The sequence below is a fragment of the Electrona antarctica genome, assembly GCF_951216825.1.
Source record: "Electrona antarctica genome assembly, chromosome: 7".
NCBI classification, from domain to species: domain Eukaryota; kingdom Metazoa; phylum Chordata; class Actinopteri; order Myctophiformes; family Myctophidae; genus Electrona; species Electrona antarctica.
In genome coordinates this window covers 53317005-53336142 of record NC_136812.1, presented here as the reverse complement: position 1 = coordinate 53336142, position 19138 = coordinate 53317005, and the positions used below count along the sequence as shown (strand labels likewise).

Below are 19138 nucleotides of genomic sequence, written 5' to 3'. Positions count from 1 at the left end.
ATTTCTGTAAAGGCCACTGCTATCCATTGTGCATGTGCTGCTGTCATTTACATGTAGATGAACAATCTATGCATGTCCTTGAGATGAATGGGACTGTCTCTGCCCCCTCTTGTTATTCAATTTGTACCCATTGAGCATATTCGATACTGATACTGATACTCAATGGATCAGTGGAGGACACTATGTTTGACTGTGATTGTTGGAGAGACAGGTGGCCCTATTGTTCTGTTTGGCCAATCATATCAAAGCAGTTAGTGGTTCCACCTCAGACTCTCGGGTATAAGAAGACTTGGTCTGTGTCATTTCTCCACAACTCCTCCAGGATATCAATTGATCATTTCTGATCACATCTGACTGTGGACTCCAGACTTCAGCTGAAGATGAACTCTCTTGACCCCACCAGGGACATTTCTGCTGAACAGGAGGAACCCAAAGACCTTGGTATGTTACTCAACCTCCCCTTTCACTCCTCCTCTTCTGTTTTTATTCTCACCTCAATATTCTCAAATATTCTCTTTTTACTTGCCCTGTTCCGTTAATATTCTAAATGTCATTGTATTATTAATTTTATTCTGAATCTTACATTGAGTTTCATTGTAATTTGTCTGGTAGTTTTGCAATAGTTTATGTTAGTTTCTGCATCACAGAAACAAACCAGATATCAACTATGCTTTTAAAATACTACTGATATTACTTAAGTATTAAGTAGCTACGTGATTCCTATATTTTTAGTCATGCAGTAGTGTAGTGAGGTTTTTGGGGCCATTGTTTTGTTAAAAGTAGTTGTTCAACAAATCCCTGTCTGCTGTCTTTCTACCTATCAACAACCGTTCCTTTGTATTTGTTTCCAATTCAGTGTTGTATCATCAGTCTGACTGCCCTGACCTACCAGAAGTGAATGAACAAGGAAGCTTGGCAAAGAAAAAACACCATTGCTGTGATCAGTGTGGAAAACACTTCCATTCCATGTCCAAACTTAAAAGCCACAAGATGATTCACACTGGAGAGAAACCGTATGGATGTGATCAGTGGGGACATCGCTTCTCTAGAATGGCACCTATCAAATACCTGTCATGTAGCTGTCTTTCTACCTATCAACAGTCTTTCCTTTGTATTTGTTTCCTACCAGAGGTAAATTAACAAAGAAGCTTGGCAAAGAAAAAACACCACTGCTGTGATCAGTGTGGAACACCCTCACATCTCCACACTGGAGAGAAACCCTATGGATGTGATGAGTGTGGAAAGCACTTCTCTATAATGTCCAGCCTTAAACGGCACCAGATAATTCACACTAGAACACCAGCACACCACATAACGTTGGTATAATACCTTTTTTTATTTACTTTTTTAAATGTGTTGATTAGTTACAACTTTTACAAGTAAACTGAACACACAGTTTACATTTTTTTAGTAAGTAAATAAGCCTTGCCAAGCCATAAGGCCTATAGGGCAGGAGCCTATCTCCTGTTTCTGGACCCCCTTGGTGGTATTTCTTATTTACTGTGTCAAGAGTTTTCATGGACATTATTAGAACAGAAATGTATTGTGTTTGAGTCTTTTATAGCCTATTTTTTTTACTTCTGTCATTCTGATTGTTTTTTGCCATTGCACCAATCTACCTAAATTTTTTTGTTTTTGTTTCATTGCATCTGCCCCTTCATATTTTTTATTTGTATTATAAGTCTCGATATTCAATTTCATCCCGATCTTATTATTTTTGCACTGTAATTCACTGCAGATTTGCTGTATATTATTGTCAACGCTGAGGAAGGCCCACCTGACTGAAAATGTCATGAGCGCACACATATGAAAGATTAATCTGTGTAGTGTGAACAGTATGACGAGAGCTTCATTATAGAAACACCAGCACACCCACATAAAAGTGTTGTATAATGCCTTTTTTATTTCCCCTTTTTAATGTGTTGATTGATTGCAAGTACACTGGCAACATATTTGTAGTGGTATTTCTTCACTGTGTCAAGAGTTTTCAGAGACAGATTAGAACAGATAAGTATGGTGGTGACTTGTGTTGGAGTCTGGTAGAGCCTATTGTTTGTCTTCAGACATTTTTTTTTTCTTTTTTCCAATTGCATCAATCTATGTACATTTATTTGTGCTTCATTGCTACATGTTTTGATTTTGTATTTTATTATGATACTGTTATACTGTATTGTATTTGTGGAGCATGTCCCACCAACATTCTGCTGCACGTAGAAATAAACAAGTCTCCATATTCAAATGCATTGACTTGACATTGGTTATTATGGATATCATATCGTTTCACTGTGCACACGGATGCTTACACACCAGAGTCCTTGTAGCGGTGCCGGAACAACATAAGTTGTAATCATAATAGATAAGATATTACAAGGCCCAATGATATATTTATAGCCACCATTTAATTACAAAAAAAAGTTTAACGTATGTAACCATGGTCCAATTCACCATGACAGTAGAACAAATGGGCCTGTGGACACAATTCACAAGAATCTTAAAGATGGAGTGCCACGATTCTTTTCCACCCTAAAACATGATCATCAGGTATTATTACAATATAAGGGGGAAGACCCTTTTCCAAAAAGTGTACAGTATTTGTTAAAATCATGCTTTTATGTGGACACGCCCACCAGTTCATTAAGTATGCCTGGTTTGCCTGGTGGTAGGCATGCCACGGTATGATATTTTACAGTACGGTACGGTGCCGGTATTGATAACCTATACCTCGGTATTCCACGGTATTTATATATAATAAAAAAAAAAAAGATTGCCCCCCCCATCTATGTATAGTGACTACCCCTACCTCCTTATAAGACCTTCTTTGTTCCCCAACCTGTAGGCCTACATATTATTTTGTATTTTTACCTTTTATGATAATTTAAATTTTGTTATTTGTCATGTGACTTGTCATGATTATGAATTGATTACCCAGGACCTGAATGGAAACAAGACTGCAAGGACTTTTTTCAGTGATCCCTTTGGACATGTGTTTGACTGTACCCTATACTGATTACATTTCTGCCAATAAAGTATTTAATCAATAGCTATTCCCCACTGTATTTCACTGTACTATGGCTCCCCCTAATGGCCGTTTTGTACCCTGCACGCTGCAGCAGAGCTAGTGCGTAATCTCAACTGCGCATGATCACAACTCTGTGTGCCGTGTTGACAGTTCACAACTTCACACATAGTAGGCTACATATGGAAATATGGAATATACAATTGGATCTGGGTGTCTTTCAGCAACACTAACTCAAAGGTAGGAAGCAACTTTTCAATCTACTGCAGCTGTGTGGTGAAAATAAATGTTTTGCCTTAGTCTGCAAGTGGAGTTGCACTGCATATGCGCAGCATGCGCCGCCCACCGACGCTGTATTAAAATACCGTCAGCTCGGAAATCTCACGGTATCAACACCGTGGCTTTTCCTGTCGCGGTATTACCGAAATTCGGTATACCGTGGCATGCCTACCTGGTGGGTGGTGATGGGTGGTGATGCACCTGAACTGAAGCCGCACCCACAGCTGTAGTTGTATGATAAAAGGGGAGGGGCTGATAGTGTGGTGTCACTATATTACTGTTTATTTAATTGGCCCGTTTGACTGTCAAGGGTTCAGCCTCCAGGAAGAAACCCTAAATACAAAGTTAATACACCATTGCACATACAAACAACTCCAGGGTGTCTAATGAAGTACTGTCACCTCATAGACACATGAAAAACTGGACAAATACAAAAAATGTGGCATTCCATCTTTAACATTTAGTGCACTAACTTACTCCATTATGTCAAGCCTTAAAATACACCAGATAATTCATACTGGAGATAAACCATTTTGTTGTGATGTGCTGTGTTGAAGTATCAAACCAACTTTGAGTTTTGGTCTGTGTTTTACTCCCTGATGGTGGTGAGCTATTTGAGAATGTAATATGATTGCTGAAGTTACCATAAACACGTTAGGCCTACATGGATCTCTCTCCATTTGGTTACCAACTCTTCATTATTTCAGTTTAACTGGGAACCACCTGGATTTAAGTAGATTAGACATCCTTTCTCTCCCCTATTAGAGGTGTAGATGATTGTCCTCCTCTTTGAGGACATTTACACCCGTATTATGATATGACACTTTTGATCACCCAGGATGCAAATAGTGAACTTCCCCATCGACACCTCGGATAGTATTGAAATGCTAAGTGAAGACAGATGTCTGTACAAAACTAGACCACTGTCTTCTAGGGGCTAAAAGTGATTGGAACATAGGCTACTTTGCAAATGTATTGATATTTTTAAATACAGGTCACAGTAGTGCATACAGTAGGCTATGTACAACGTGTATATGTGAAGGCTGTTTGCTATTTATGAAGACTGTGTTCTTCATTTCAGAGGGGGATAACATGCAGTTTAAGTCTTGGAAAACAAACAAACTGGTAGTCTTTTTTTCCTTTCAATGTGTTTTTGCCTTTATTTTAATACATATTCAAAGGGAAGAGTTGTTTGTTTATCTGTGGTTAATAGGAGTCCAGTTGCTCATGACAACTGCAGTCAGTAACATGAGATACCCTTTTTAGGTAATAACCCTTCTAATGTTACATTGTTATTATTGCTGCATTATTCAATTTCATTCCCAAATCTTATTCTTCGTTTCACTGTAATGTTACCTGCAGATATGCTGTACATTAGATTTAGATGTGCTCTGTCTCAGAAGTTGTTCACAGTTTGTACATTTTATTTGTAGACCACGTGGAAGATAATAATAGCGTGGAAACTCTTTTTGTCAGTCAAATTACTTTGAAGTTCACAATGTTGTACACTGTGTACACAATGGATTTAAACTGTTCAATAGGCTTTGTTGTTGAGCAGTCTGCACTGTTCAGTACACTACACACAGGATTACACACACTAAAAATTTGGACACATGGGGTTTTCATTAAGCTTTATTCTAAATGTAAATAACAGTGTGGCCAGCACATCCACATAATGCCCTAGCTAAATATACACAACATAATTCACACTGGAGGGAAACCCTTTCATTCCGATGTGGGTGTAAAAGCTGGTCTATGTTTTAATCCCCGGTGGGGATTAGATTTCAGAATGCAATGTATTGCTGAAATTACCATAAACACAGTAGGCCTACATGTATAATTCACCTCAAACTGTCTCTAGTACAAATTAACATCATCTTATTTCTGTAAAGGTCACTGCTATCCATTGTGCATGTGCTGCTGTCATTTACATGTAGATGAACAATCTATGCATGTCCTTGAGATGAATGGGACTGTCTCTGCCCCCTCTTGTTATTCAATTTGTACCCATTGAGCATATTCGATACTGATACTGATACTCAATGGATCAGTGGAGGACACTATGTTTGACTGTGATTGTTGGAGAGACAGGTGGCCCTATTGTTCTGTTTGGCCAATCATATCAAAGCAGTTAGTGGTTCCACCTCAGACTCTCGGGTATAAGAAGACTTGGTCTGTGTAATTTCTCCACAACTCCTCCAGGATATAAATTGATCATTTCTGATCACATCTGACTGTGGACTCCAGACTTCAGCTGAAGATGAACTCTCTTGACCCCACCAGGGACATTTCTGCTGAACAGGAGGAACCCAAAGACCTTGGTATGTTACTCAACCTCCCCTTTCACTCCCCCTCTTCTGTTTTTATTCTCACCTCAATATTCTCAATATTCTCAAATATTCTCTTTTTACTTGCCCTGTTCCGTTAATATTCTAAATATCATTGTATTATTAATTTTATTCTGAATCTTACATTGAGTTTCATTGTAATTTGTATGGTAGTTTTGCAATAGTTTATGTTAGTTTCTGCATCACAGAAACAAACCAGATATCAACTATGCTTTTAAAATACTACTGATATTACTTAAGTATTAAGTAGCTACGTGATTCCTATATTTTTAGTCATGCAGTAGTGTAGTGAGGTTTTTGGGGCCATTGTTTTGTTAAAAGTAGTTGTTCAACAAATCCCTGTCTGCTGTCTTTCTACCTATCAACAACCGTTCCTTTGTATTTGTTTCCAATTCAGTGTTGTATCATCAGTCTGACTGCCCTGACCTACCAGAAGTGAATGAACAAGGAAGCTTGGCAAAGAAAAAACACCATTGCTGTGATCAGTGTGGAAAACACTTCCATTCCATGTCCAAACTTAAAAGCCACAAGATGATTCACACTGGAGAGAAACCGTATGGATGTGATCAGTGGGGACATCGCTTCTCTAGAATGGCACCTATCAAATACCTGTCATGTAGCTGTCTTTCTACCTATCAACAGTCTTTCCTTTGTATTTGTTTCCTACCAGAGGTAAATTAACAAAGAAGCTTGGCAAAGAAAAAACACCACTGCTGTGATCAGTGTGGAACACCCTCACATCTCCACACTGGAGAGAAACCCTATGGATGTGATGAGTGTGGAAAGCACTTCTCTATAATGTCCAGCCTTAAACGGCACCAGATAATTCACACCAGCACACCACATAACGTTGGAATAATACCTTTTTTGATTTACTTTTTTAAATGTGTTGATTAGTTACAACTTTTACAAGTAAACTGAACACACAGTTTACATTTTTTTAGTAAGTAAATAAGCCTTGCCAAGCCATAAGGCCTATAGGGCAGGAGCCTATCTCCTGTTTCTGGACTCCCTTGGTGGTATTTCTTATTTACTGTGTCAAGAGTTTTCATGGACATTATTAGAACAGAAATGTATTGTGTTTGAGTCTTTTATAGCCTATTTTTTTTTACTTCTGTCATTCTGATTGTTTTTTGCCATTGCACCAATCTACCTACAATTTTTTGTTTTTGTTTCATTGCATCTGCCCCTTCATATTTTTTATTTGTATTATAAGTCTCGATATTCAATTTCATCCCGATCTTATTCTTTTTGCACTGTAATTCACTGCAGATTTGCTGTATATTATTGTCAACGCTGAGTAAGGCCCACCTGACTGACACGCGTTGGCTCATCATAGGTAAATAAACATGTGAAAGGGACATTCATTGAGTGCTGGCATTCCTTCTTTCATTGTATCTGACCCTACATGTTTTATATGATACTGTTATACTGAATGGTCTCTGTGGAACATGTCCCACCAACATTACGCTGAGATAGAAATAAACAAGTGTCAATATTCAATTCAATTCCCAATCATATTCTTTCTTTCACTGTTGTTGGACCTGCAGATTTGCTGTAGGCTATATTAGATTCAGATGAGCTTGTATTTCTGTAATTTTGGGATCCATTGACTGGGTGGCAATGGAACATGTTCAGTAACTGTTTCTGGCTCTGAAATCTAATGCTGATGTGATTCTACAGTTTGCATGTTGTGTTGTTTCTGCCATTGAAGGTATGTGAGTTGTAACAGGGAACAGTATGTGTACATGTGGCTCTTGATCACTTCAATAATCCTATGAGTGAATTTGCTATTTCAATTTGGTGCCAGCCAAGTCTATGGACTTTAATGTTGACAGTATGACAAATAGCGTCAATCCACAAAAAGCTTAACATTTAGTGTACAAACTTACCCCACAGTGAGATACTGTACTGTATCCATACAGGACACAGGTTTGTATTTAACCAGGTAAAGAGCAATATAAATAGAAACACCAGGAAAGACTGAAAACAGAAACGTTTTTTTGTAGGGGGTGACAAAAAGGTATGAATTGTATTAGCTAATACAGCGGCACTCTATAAATGGCCAAAGATAAATACAATTTTAATGGAAAATAATAAAAGCCATATTTCCTAAAATCCTAAAAATAAATCCTATATAAACTAAACCCTAAAATGAAATCACTTAATGAAAATAACAACAACAAATCAATAACTTCTTTAAAATGCTCTTGTATCAAATGTGCAATGAAGGGGAATCAGCTCAGAGATACTGGGGTTAAAGTGCTGAGATGTGCAGAGGGGGATATCGGCCTGGTACTTCTTGTACATGTTGTCCAAAATGCTGTATTGGTGTTGGTACCATTAGGTGAGATAACAGGCAAACAATCAAACATAACAATTCTCCTTAACTCTAGTAAAAAGAGTGAAATAAGTTTCATGTTAGTTTCATGTTACGCTCTCAAGAGTAATAGATCCAGGGTCCATTTGGTTACCAACTGTTCATTATTTCATCTTAACTGGGAATTAATCCTGGATTTAAGTAGATTAGACATCCTTTCTCTCCCCTATTAGAGGTGGAGATGATTGCCCTCCTCTTTGAGGACATTTACACCTGTATTATGATATGACACTTGTTGCTTGTGTTTCATTGCATCTGACCCTTCATGTTTTTTATTTTTATTATAAGTCTCGATATTCAATTTCATCCCCGATCTTATTATTTTTGCACTGTAATTCACTGCAGATTTGCTGTATATTATTGTCAACAGCAACGCTGAGGAAGGCCCACCTGACTGAAACGCGTTGGCTCATCAGGTAAATAAACATGTGAAAGGGACATTAATTGAGTGCTGGCATTCCTTCTTTCATTGTATCTGACCCTAGATTAGACATCCTTTCTCTCCCCTATTAGAGGTGGCGATGATTGCCCTCCTCTTTGAGGACATTTACACCTGTATTATGATATGACACTTGTGATCACCCAGGATGCAAATAGTGAACCGGCCCATCCACACCTAGGATGTATTGAAATGCAAAGTGAAGACGGATGTCTGTTCTGTACAAAACAACAACAGTCCTGTACAGAACTAGACCACTGTCTTCTAGGGGCTAAAAGTGATTGGAACATAGGCTACTTTGCAAATGTATTGATCTTTTTAAAAACAGGTCACAGTAGTGCATGCAGTAGGCTATGTACAACGTGTATATGTGGAGGCTGGTGTTAGTGTGCTATTTATGAATACTGTGTTCCTCATTTCAGGGGGTGGATGCCAGTTTGAGTCTTGGAAAACAAACAAACTGGTAGACTTTTTTTTCTTTCATTGTGTTGTGTTTTTGCCTTTATTTTAATACATATTCAAAGGGAAGAGTTGTTTGTTTATCTGTGGTTAATATGAGTCCAGTTTGCTCATGACTGAACTGCAGTCAGTAACATGAGATACCCTTTTTAGGTAATAACCCTTCTAATGTTACATTGTTATTATTGCTGCATTATTCAATTTCATTCCCACACCTTATTCTTCATTTCACTGTAATGTTACCTGCAGATATGCTGTACATTATATTTAGATGTGCTCTGTCTCAGAAGTTGTTCACACTTTGTACATTTATTTGTAGACCAAGTGGAAGATAATAATAGCGTGTCAACTCTTTTAGTCAGTCAAATTACTTTGAAGTTCACAATGGGTGTGATCAGTGTGGACAACACTTCTCTCAAATGTCCAACCTTAAAGGCCACCAGAGAATTCACACTGGAGAGAAACCATATGGATGTGATCAGTGTGGAAAACACTTCTCCATTATGTCAAGCCTTAAAAAAACACCAGAGAATTCATACTGGAGAGAAACCATATGGGTGTGATCAGTGTGGACAACACTTCTCTCACATGTCTACCCTTAAAGGCCACCAGAGAATTCACACCGGAGAGAAACCCTATGGATGTGATCAGTGTGGAAAACAATTTCTTTCCATGTCCAAACTTAAACGCCACCAGATGATTCACACTGGAGAGAAACCGTATGGATGTGATCAGTGTGGACAACACTTCTCTCAAATGTCTAGCCTTAAAGCCCACCAGAGAATTCACACTGGAGAGAAACCCTATGGGTGTGATCAGTGTGGACAACACTTCTCTGACACGTCCAGCCTTAAGAAACACCGGAGAATTCACACTGGAGAGAAGCCCTATGGATGTGATCAGTGTGGAAAACACTTCTCCATTATGTCAAGTCTTAAAATACACCAGATAATTCATACTGGAGAGAAACCATTTCGTTGTGATGTGTGTGGAAAAGCTTTTAGTCAATACAATAGTGTAGAAGTTCACAAGGTTGTACACACTGGATTTAAACTGTTCCCTTGTGGTCAGTGTGGAAAGAGTTTTACTACTTCAGGCAACCGAAAGTGTCACGAGCGCACACATGTGAAAGATGTTTAGTGAACAATATGACAAGAGCTTTATTATAGAAACACCAGCACACCCACATAAAAGTGTTGGATAATGATGTGATGATTAAATGCAAGAAAGTAAATATACTGTTGACATGTATCTTTTTAGTGGTATTTCTTATTCACTGTCAAGAGTTTTCAGAGACAGTATGGTGGTGACCATGTGTTGGAGTGTATTAGAGCCTATTTTTATTCTGTCATTTTCATTTCATTCCAATTGCACCAATGTATCTACATTATGTTTTGCTTCGTTGCATCTGACCCTACATGTTTTTTATGATACTGTTGTTGTACTGACTTTGTGGAACATGTCCCACCAACATTATGCTGCAAATCAAAATAAACACTTCTCAATTTTCAATTGCATTTCCAATGTTATGTTTCCATGTTTCATTTGGGCACATGGGGTTTTCATTGCGCTTTATTTTACATGTAAATAATGTATTTGCATGTAGAATAAGCCCATTAATTTAAATTAATGTATGGACTGCACTTCCACACGTGTGGAAAGCTTTTAATCGGTAACCCTTCATTTTACGGTACGGTAATTACCAGGTAACTACCAGGTAATTACCTGGTAATAATAGGTAAGTACCTGGTATTATCTGGTAACAACCAGGTAGTAGTTATAAGTATTTACCCATTAATTACCTGGTAATTACATGGTAACTTCCAGATGCATTACTCATTAATTACGATGTAATTACCAAGTATTACCCAGTATGTATAACTATTTACTGTATAATCTCCAGGTAATTATATGGAACTTACCATGGTAAATGACACACTGGTTGCCAGGTAATTACCAAGTATGTTCCTGACAATTACCAGGTATTTATACGTTTTTACTATGTAATTACCAGCTAACTACCCGGTATTTATAAGTATTTACTCTGCAACCAGGCACGATACCCTGGTTGCAGGTACTATAGGTATGTAGGTACTTGGTATATAGGTATACCAAGTATTTTCAACAACTACCAGGTATTTACTCTGCTACCAGGCAAGTTACCCAGTAGGTACTAGGTCATTACCAAGTATTTTCCTGACAACTACCAGGTAATAACATGGTAACTGTATTCACTGTGTTTACATGGGTACTACCCATGAAACACATGGGTAGTAGCCTACCAGGAAATGACCAGTTGTTACTAGGTAATTTCCTGACAACTACCATGTAATTACCTGATAGGTACGGAAGGAGGAACTGTACTGTAAAAGGAAGCGTGCTCTATTTCCATGATATTACCATGTACCTACCTGGCAATTGTAGATTATAATCACTGGTAATTTCCCGGTAGGCTACCCATGCCTTTACATGGGTAGTACCCATGTAAACACAGTGACTACAGTTACCATGTAATTACCTGGTAGTTGTCAGGAAAATTACCAGTTGTTACTAGGCAATTCCCTGACAACTACCATGTAATTACCTGATAGGTATCCAGTAAGAAAGGAGGAACTGTACTGTGAAAGGAAGTGTGCTCTATTTCCATGATATTACCATGTACCTACCTGGTAATTGTAGATTATAAATTATAATCTATAATTTATAATTTATAATCCTCCCCATTACCCATCAGGGTGTATTTTGAACTTTGAACTTTGAATTTTGAACTGGCAAAAACTGTTAATTACCAGGTATTTACTGTATAAATTAACAGGTAAAACCAAGCAAGTTACCGTGTAAGAAAGGTGGAATTGTACTGTGAAAGGAAGCGTGGTTTGTTACAGTGAAAGTACAGGGTAATATTATGGAAACAAACCACGATATTATGGAAACAAACCACGACCAAACGTAATGACCTAGTACCTACTGGGTAACTTGCCTGGTAGCAGAGTAAATACCTGGTAGTTGTTGAAAATACTTGGTATACCTAGTACCTACATACCTATAGTACCTGCAACCAGGGTATCGTGCCTGGTTGCAGAGTAAATACTTATAAATACCGGGTAGTTAGCTGGTAATTACATAGTAAAAACGTATAAATACCTGGTAATTGTCAGGAACATACTTTGTAATTACCTGGCAACCAGTGTGTCATTTACCATGGTAAGTTCCATATAATTACCAAGAGATTATACAGTAAATAGTTATACATACTTGGTAATTACATAGTAATTACTGAGTAATGTATCTGGAAGTTACCATGTAATTACCAGGTAATTAATGGGTAAATACTTATAACTACTACCTGGTTGTTACCAGGTAATACCAGGTACTTACCTATTATTACCAGGTAATTACCTGGTAGTTACCTGGTAATTACCGTACCGTAAAATGAAGGGTTACCTTTTAATCAATCACATTACTTAGAAGTTCACATGGTTGTACACACTGGATTTGAACTGTTCCCCCAGCGGTGTTGTTGAGCATGTGTGATTTTTGTCTTATTGCTTGGTCCTTGGTCTTATCGCTGTGTAGTGAGATAATAGGCATATTTATGAGGTCAATTAGCCAGAAATCAAATGTAACCCCGACTCGCCAGCGAATCAAATACACATTTAATTCCTATCTACTTGCATCTCATTAACGTCCAATAAAGACGTGAGTCACTTAGCCTGTCAATATACACACAGTTTCCACTCGGAATGAAGCGATTTGAAACTATGTATATACTGTGTATCTTATCATAAAAACGTCTATCTGAAGACGTGAGTTCTTGAAACCGGTATGAATAAATACTGTGTTACAGCCCCCCCCCAATGTAAAACAAATCAAATGCACACAGACAGGATCAAAGAATAGTCCGGAGATTTGTTTAGATTGTACCAGCAAAATGAGATATTTATTATATCGAAATACTGGTTACAAATACTTCATTCAAATAAAAACATAGCAGGAACTGGCGCGTCGTGGTTAATTCAGTTAATTCAGTTTGGACATTAGCCAGAAAGATTTAACCAGGCGCATTGAAAAATATATTTTCACCAGGCCAGTGCGTCTGCCGTTGATATAACTTGCGCGGTGGAGCGGAGTTATATTCAAGGGCAGTACACAATGAAATCCGATCTGGTCAAAATTATATTACAAATATAGCTTCGTTCCGTTTAAAACACATAGCAAAGAATAGAAAGTAGTTTTAGAAAGAAGACAGAGGGAAAAATCTCGCGAGGAGAGGCTCTATGGTTGGCGTCACTTTAAGATTTAAATGACAAAACTAAGTCAAAAGGTAGCTAACCCTATCATTAGTTCTGAACACTATTTGTATCAAACGAATGTCGTTCTGGGAGCTCGAATGTCTCAATAAATCCTTGACCCACCTTTTGATGACAAAAACCTCAACGGCGCTCGGAAACTGGATACCAGGGTAAAGTTGACAAATTAGTTTCCAACGCTGCACGCGAGTGTATCTTTACTCGTCCTTCTTTAGTTAAAGTATAAAGTATAAAAGTCGATCAAATCGTTTCATATGGAAACCCACAAGTTGTTAGCAAACGGGACTCGCTCTAAGTCCTGATGTGGTTTCCCGGCGGGGCAGCCCACCGGCTGCCTGTAAAAGAGCGCACCTGCTGATGTGAGGCAGCCAGCGTCTCGACCAAAATGAGCACCAGTGTCTTGGTTGACACACGTTATATTGGAAGGGGTCTCAAACTAAATTAGGCGTTTTCCTTTGTCTAACTCCAAATCTAGTTTGAACCAGTTTTTGTTGGGAATTTAGCAGAATTGCTTTTAACAGCTTTTATGGCCTACAGGAAGAGGGAAGAACGCTGTCCTGTGCACCTATCACTCTTTCCTTATCGCTGGCCTAATCTCTAAGCCATCTCCTCTTTCAGATGTGTGCGCACACACACACACACCCACACACACACACACACACACACACACGTGCGCACCAACGCACACACATTTCCTCTCATTTGACGGACATGTTCACTCTGGTCTCAACGCAGTGGTTAGAACATGGGTAAAACAAAGAGGAGAAACAGTAATAATAACATTTGAGGACAGGTGTCCTACACATTCATTTATAGCGTTGCGTGGGTGTTTGCAGCCCAGAATCGTTTAAGGCAGGCACATGTCAGTGTGTATGCGTGTTGTAATCCAATTCCACGCAGGTCTGTTTGCGTGTTGATTTGCGAGTCTGTTTCTTGGTTGAGCGGTTTGTTGCGTGCCAGCCTATCTCCTGCTTAAGCACTTAAAAAGGCAAAAGGGGTCGCTGGGAGGTTGAGTCGTCCTGATTGCTTAGTCAGTGTAAACATCAAACTGGTGTGTGTGTGGTGAACCAGTGAGTTAGTGCCAAGAGGGATGTCACCCTCCCCCTGTTGGTTTGCTCCTCTAAATTATACTCACTCAAGAGGAACCGGTTTGGGGGGGGGGGTGTTGCATTGGTACATATTGGCATAATGTTAATTTCAATTTATTGGTACCCCCAAGACTACAAAATCCCCTCTTAGGACAACTAAAGGGACACGAAGTTCGTGGACCTTTCTTTGGCCTATTTCCCATCATTAACTAGATGCCAATTTGAGGCCAGTGGGATGTCTGTCTTGCCCATAGGGCCCCTTTTTCGACAGTGGGGTTGCGTTCCCCTGTAGTGGTGTCAATGTTCGTAGCACTCCCTTGGATGCCCAGGGTATCACCTGTGACACAGGGGAAAGGGAGGAAAGGCAGTGTCTGTACGGTCGTTTCAGGTAGGTGTAGAGTTCTGCTGGGTGCAGAGTAGATTCCATGAGAGAGAGTGAAACAGGTGACAGTGTCTGTAATGTCATCAGGTCTCCCTGAGCACGACCATACGCTCCCAGGGGAAACAACACAATGTCAATTCATTCAAAACACTGTCATTCAGGTGGATGCCAGGTTCCGCTAGTCACGGAGCAGCATCCATGAGAGAGAGAAACAGGAGACAGTGTCTGAAGGTCATTCAGGTTTCCCCGAGCACGACATACGCTCCCAGGGGAAACAAAACAATGCCAATTCATTCAAAACACTGTCATTCAGCTGGGTGTAATGCCCTCCAGGCATGGCGTAGCATCCATGTGGGGAAGAAAGAGCGGACAGGAGACAGTGTCTGTAATGTCATCCAGGCGGATGCAAGGTTCCGCTAGGCGCGGGGTAACATCCATGTGAGGGAGAGAGAGGCAGGAGGCAGTGTCTGTAATGTCATTCAGGTGGGTGTAAGGCTTCCCCGAGCACGACCATACGCTCCCAGGGGAAACACAACAATGTCAAAACATGTCATTGCTGGCGGGTCAAAGTGTTATTGACCACATCATGCACCCAAAACGACATTTTACACTGAGCTCTCTACTCCTATTGATAAAGTTGTACTGGTCTAACCAGGGTGATAGAGAAGAGAAAAGTGGAACAAGGGCCAGAGTAGAAGAGAGGAAATAATACTTTATCCTTCGTTTGTTAAAATAAAATTCAAACGATAACAGACTATAAGGAGCAAATGGCTCAACGTCTAGTGGAAATAATTATTTTGTCTGGTAAAAACAAACAAACGAAAAAACTAAGGAGCAATGGCTCAAACTCTAATGGTAGAAAACAAAACAACAGTAACTACATTTTGTGACCACAGGTGGTTTAGCAGGCTAGTGCACCTACAGGTTTGAATTCATTCAGCTAGCGAGGTTGATGTTTGATCATGTCTCACACCGAGTCAGGAAACGGAACAAAAGGTCAACCCTCTATCTTAGGAAGCATTATTCTGCACAGGCACTTTGAGGTCTTTTCATAATAATAAAACAAGAAAATGTAAACAAAAATTACTAATGGTGTGTGTGTTACACATACCAAGTGATCATCCCGTTTCGGTAGGGGAGGAGGTTTCTTACTGTTTCACGGGAAACAGGGTCCTATGTTGCTTAAACTATTTAGGCGAGAAACTCAATAGGCTAGGCACAACACAGCTAAGAGTTCTACAATGTAGAGCAGCCAACAAGGCACAGGGGACCTGTGCCTGCCGGTGAGTTCTCTCGCCTTGGTTTTGGTCTCAGAGTCTGTCAGTTCGGTGATTGTCTGGGGCGTGTGTAATTTGATTTGGTTTCGGTGTACCCATTTTGTCACTGGCTTGCCTTGGCCTTTCCCGATTTGTATCTTATAGGCTATCGGGGGAAACTTGTCCACTATGTGGTACAGGCCTTTCCATTTGGGGAGGGACCTATTGTTCATCCCCTCTTGGTGAGCAAAAGTGGAACACCGAACCAAATCCCTTACTTGGAGCTGGTCCTGCGAGGCCCTTTTGCCATAGTGGGCTTTCTTGACCTCCATGCTCTTTGCCAAGTTCTTCTGAGAAGATCTGGCAAATGGTCCAATCCAATCTATCTGCAGATCTGCCCATGGGAACATAATTCCCCTCTCTTGTAAGGGTGTTCTCGGGGTTGGACTTGAAGGTTGGAACTGACAGCACGTCAAACAACCTTTCACATACTTAACCACGTCTTGGTACATTTTGGGCCAATAGGCCATCTGGCACAACTCATCGCAGGTTGCCTCGACACCTCGGTGTACAGCAGTTGGGGAGTTGTGGCCAAAGCTTAATAGTACCCCCCTGTGGTGCTGGGGTATAACTAGACGCGGAGAAGTATATGAGTCAACAGCATACACCAACAAACCATTGCTCAGTGACATGCAGTCGCTTGATAACAGCAGTTGTGCTAGGTACTCTGTTGAGTCCCTGTCTGTGTCAGGGATAGGTGTTGGCGTGTCCCCAGCAAGGAGCGCCATCATGTGGGCTAGGGCTGGGTCAGCCGCCTGTAATGACACTAGATCAAAGTCTCTTTTCACAGGGGCCGTGGTCCCATCAGGGGACCGTTGGTCCCGCTGCAGTAACGCAGAGATTTTGCCAATGACCGGAATGGTCAGGCTGAAATCATAGAAGTCAGTGCTTATCAACAAACCCAAGTCTGTTCCTTCGCACAAAGTGGCGTCGGTATCCAGCCAGTTGGTCACCAATGGGTCTGTAGGCCTTCCTTCCACATCCAAAATGGGTGTGCCTTGGAAAGTCAGACTTTGCCATAACTGGGCATCTCTCCCCCCTAAAGGAGGAGTCCCCGGTGAGGAATTAGTGCCCTGTAAGCAAGTTGTTTCCAGCTGTGCCTCCACGAGGTCACTGTTGGTCTGTTGAAACTGGGTAAACTGCGCCTTGAGGTCGGCGATCTCTCGTTTAGCCCTACTCAACTTACTATCTGCGGTGGCTAGCTTGGTGACAATATCAGTCAAGCGAGCCTGTGTCTCTCGTAACTCAAGTTCATCAGTCAAGTCTTTTATCTGCTGCCGAGACCTGGCAATTGCCTCCACGTTAGCTTTGGCTGCTAAGCAATCAAGCTCATGTAACCGGACTAAGTTTGCCAATACATGCCCAGCTAATTTCTCGCGTTCTGCCTCAGTGTAAAGTCTTGATTCAGCATGAGCACTAGCTAAAGTTTGGAGATTTGAAAGGACCGTGTCTGCATCTATTTGACCGACGTTAGGAATGTCAGAGTCTGTCAGACTAAGCATCTTTCTTATAGCTACGCAAGAATCCATGCTCCCTGTTCGTGTAGCTGGCTAACAGCACAGTATGCTTCTAAGCCGCAACAATTCTGTCCACAGACAGCGGTAGGAAACAATGCAACAACCACGCTCCCTCGCTGCCTCTCAGGTAAAAACAGCACTGTGGTCCTCAATTTGGTTTGAGGACAATTGTGACAATTGTGCACAAGTGAAAAGGCTATATCGTTTTTATTCCTGCCTCTAACCCCCCTTTTTATTAACACCCTTAGTTCCTTTTGAAAGGAAGAAAGGGAGTGAATACAAATTTAAAAGGGAATAAACACAAAACAAAATTTAATTAAAAATCTCAGACTGTAAATGTCCAAAATTATAATAATTAATTAAACCCAATCAGTCAATTGCCTGATCAATAAAACCTCAAAGGCTTAATCAACCACACATCCAACCAAACGGAAATAACCAATTAAACCAGCTCGCTAATTGCCTGGTCGATTAAAACCTCAAAGGTTGTTAAATCAACCACTCATTTAGCCAGAAAGTTATTTTGAGCCTTAAATTTTAAATGCCACCAAGGAATGACTGAATCTCTCTTGAAATTCAAACTCTTAATGACAAAAAGGTATTATTTAATTAAACTCAACAATTTAATTGCCTGGTCGATTAAAACATCAACCACACACTTAAACAGAGTTTATTTTTAAAAATTCCAGCGTCCAACGAGAGATCGGAATGAATCATTCAAATAATTGAGTCAATCCCCATCTCAAAATTGGAACTGCAACTGTCAAAACAAACCCAATTTTGAGCAAAACAGGGCAATGAATTTGACTGAAATCCCGAAAGATTTTAAAACGATCAGTCAACCAAAGTCCACCTTAAAAATTTAAATTCAAATGATAATGCCTGAAATAAGCAAATATAACAAAAGACCTGTATCCCTTAAACAAAACAAGCTTGATTGTGCACAGAACAAAGGCTATGCAAATAAAAGAATGCTCCAATTCTGTCCAAGGCACAGGTCGTAAATAGCAGAGACGTTTCACTTTATGCACTACAAAATCAATTATCCACAACCGAATTTGCCTGAAATGAGCGTGAAAGAGGGTTTACGTGAGTCACCACGCAATATGTTTACAAACACAAGCAAACAACGCAAAATGTCCCCACAGCAGTGAGATAATTAATGAGCTACCAGTATGCGAACCTAATGAGTGTATTTTGACACGCAAAATAACGTCCCAAGTGCAAAGATCAAGAGGTGTTAATCTTCGTCAAGCAGCAAAACACACGACCATGCATGTGCCCTATTACAGCTCACATAGTGAAGCTAATGTTATGACACGTGTGACACCAGCGACGGCCACTAGATGGGGCGGCACGCCTTACTTGTATCACAGCACCGTGTCAATAGGCTGGACACGGCCTGAGACCCCCACCTCTCAGGGCGGAGTTCAGACGGGGAAAATCAAGATGGCGATTTTGCAATATGGTTGTAAGCAGCGTCCCACAAGTATAGCGGAAACGCCCCACTTCACCAATTTTCAAAATGGCGATCTCGCAAAACACAATGGCCAGATCAGAGCACCCGCAGACACAGCGAACACCCACTGTATGTGCGACCAACG

At 40.2% G+C, this 19138-nt stretch overlaps 1 protein-coding gene across 1 annotated transcript in view; it reads right to left on the bottom strand.

Moving 5' to 3' along the window:
* LOC306926357 (uncharacterized protein) overlaps positions 1 to 17519 on the bottom strand; it is a gene marked incomplete at both ends in the record, with an annotated part of 93246 nt that extends 75727 nt beyond the window's left edge. The window contains 2 exons of the mRNA XM_079505623.1: positions 14568 to 14656; positions 16634 to 17519. Coding sequence (XP_079361749.1) covers positions 14568 to 14656; positions 16634 to 17519 — 975 coding nt within the window. The remainder of the gene's footprint in view (positions 1 to 14567; positions 14657 to 16633) is intronic.
* Between the last annotated feature and the right edge of the window lie 1619 nt (positions 17520 to 19138).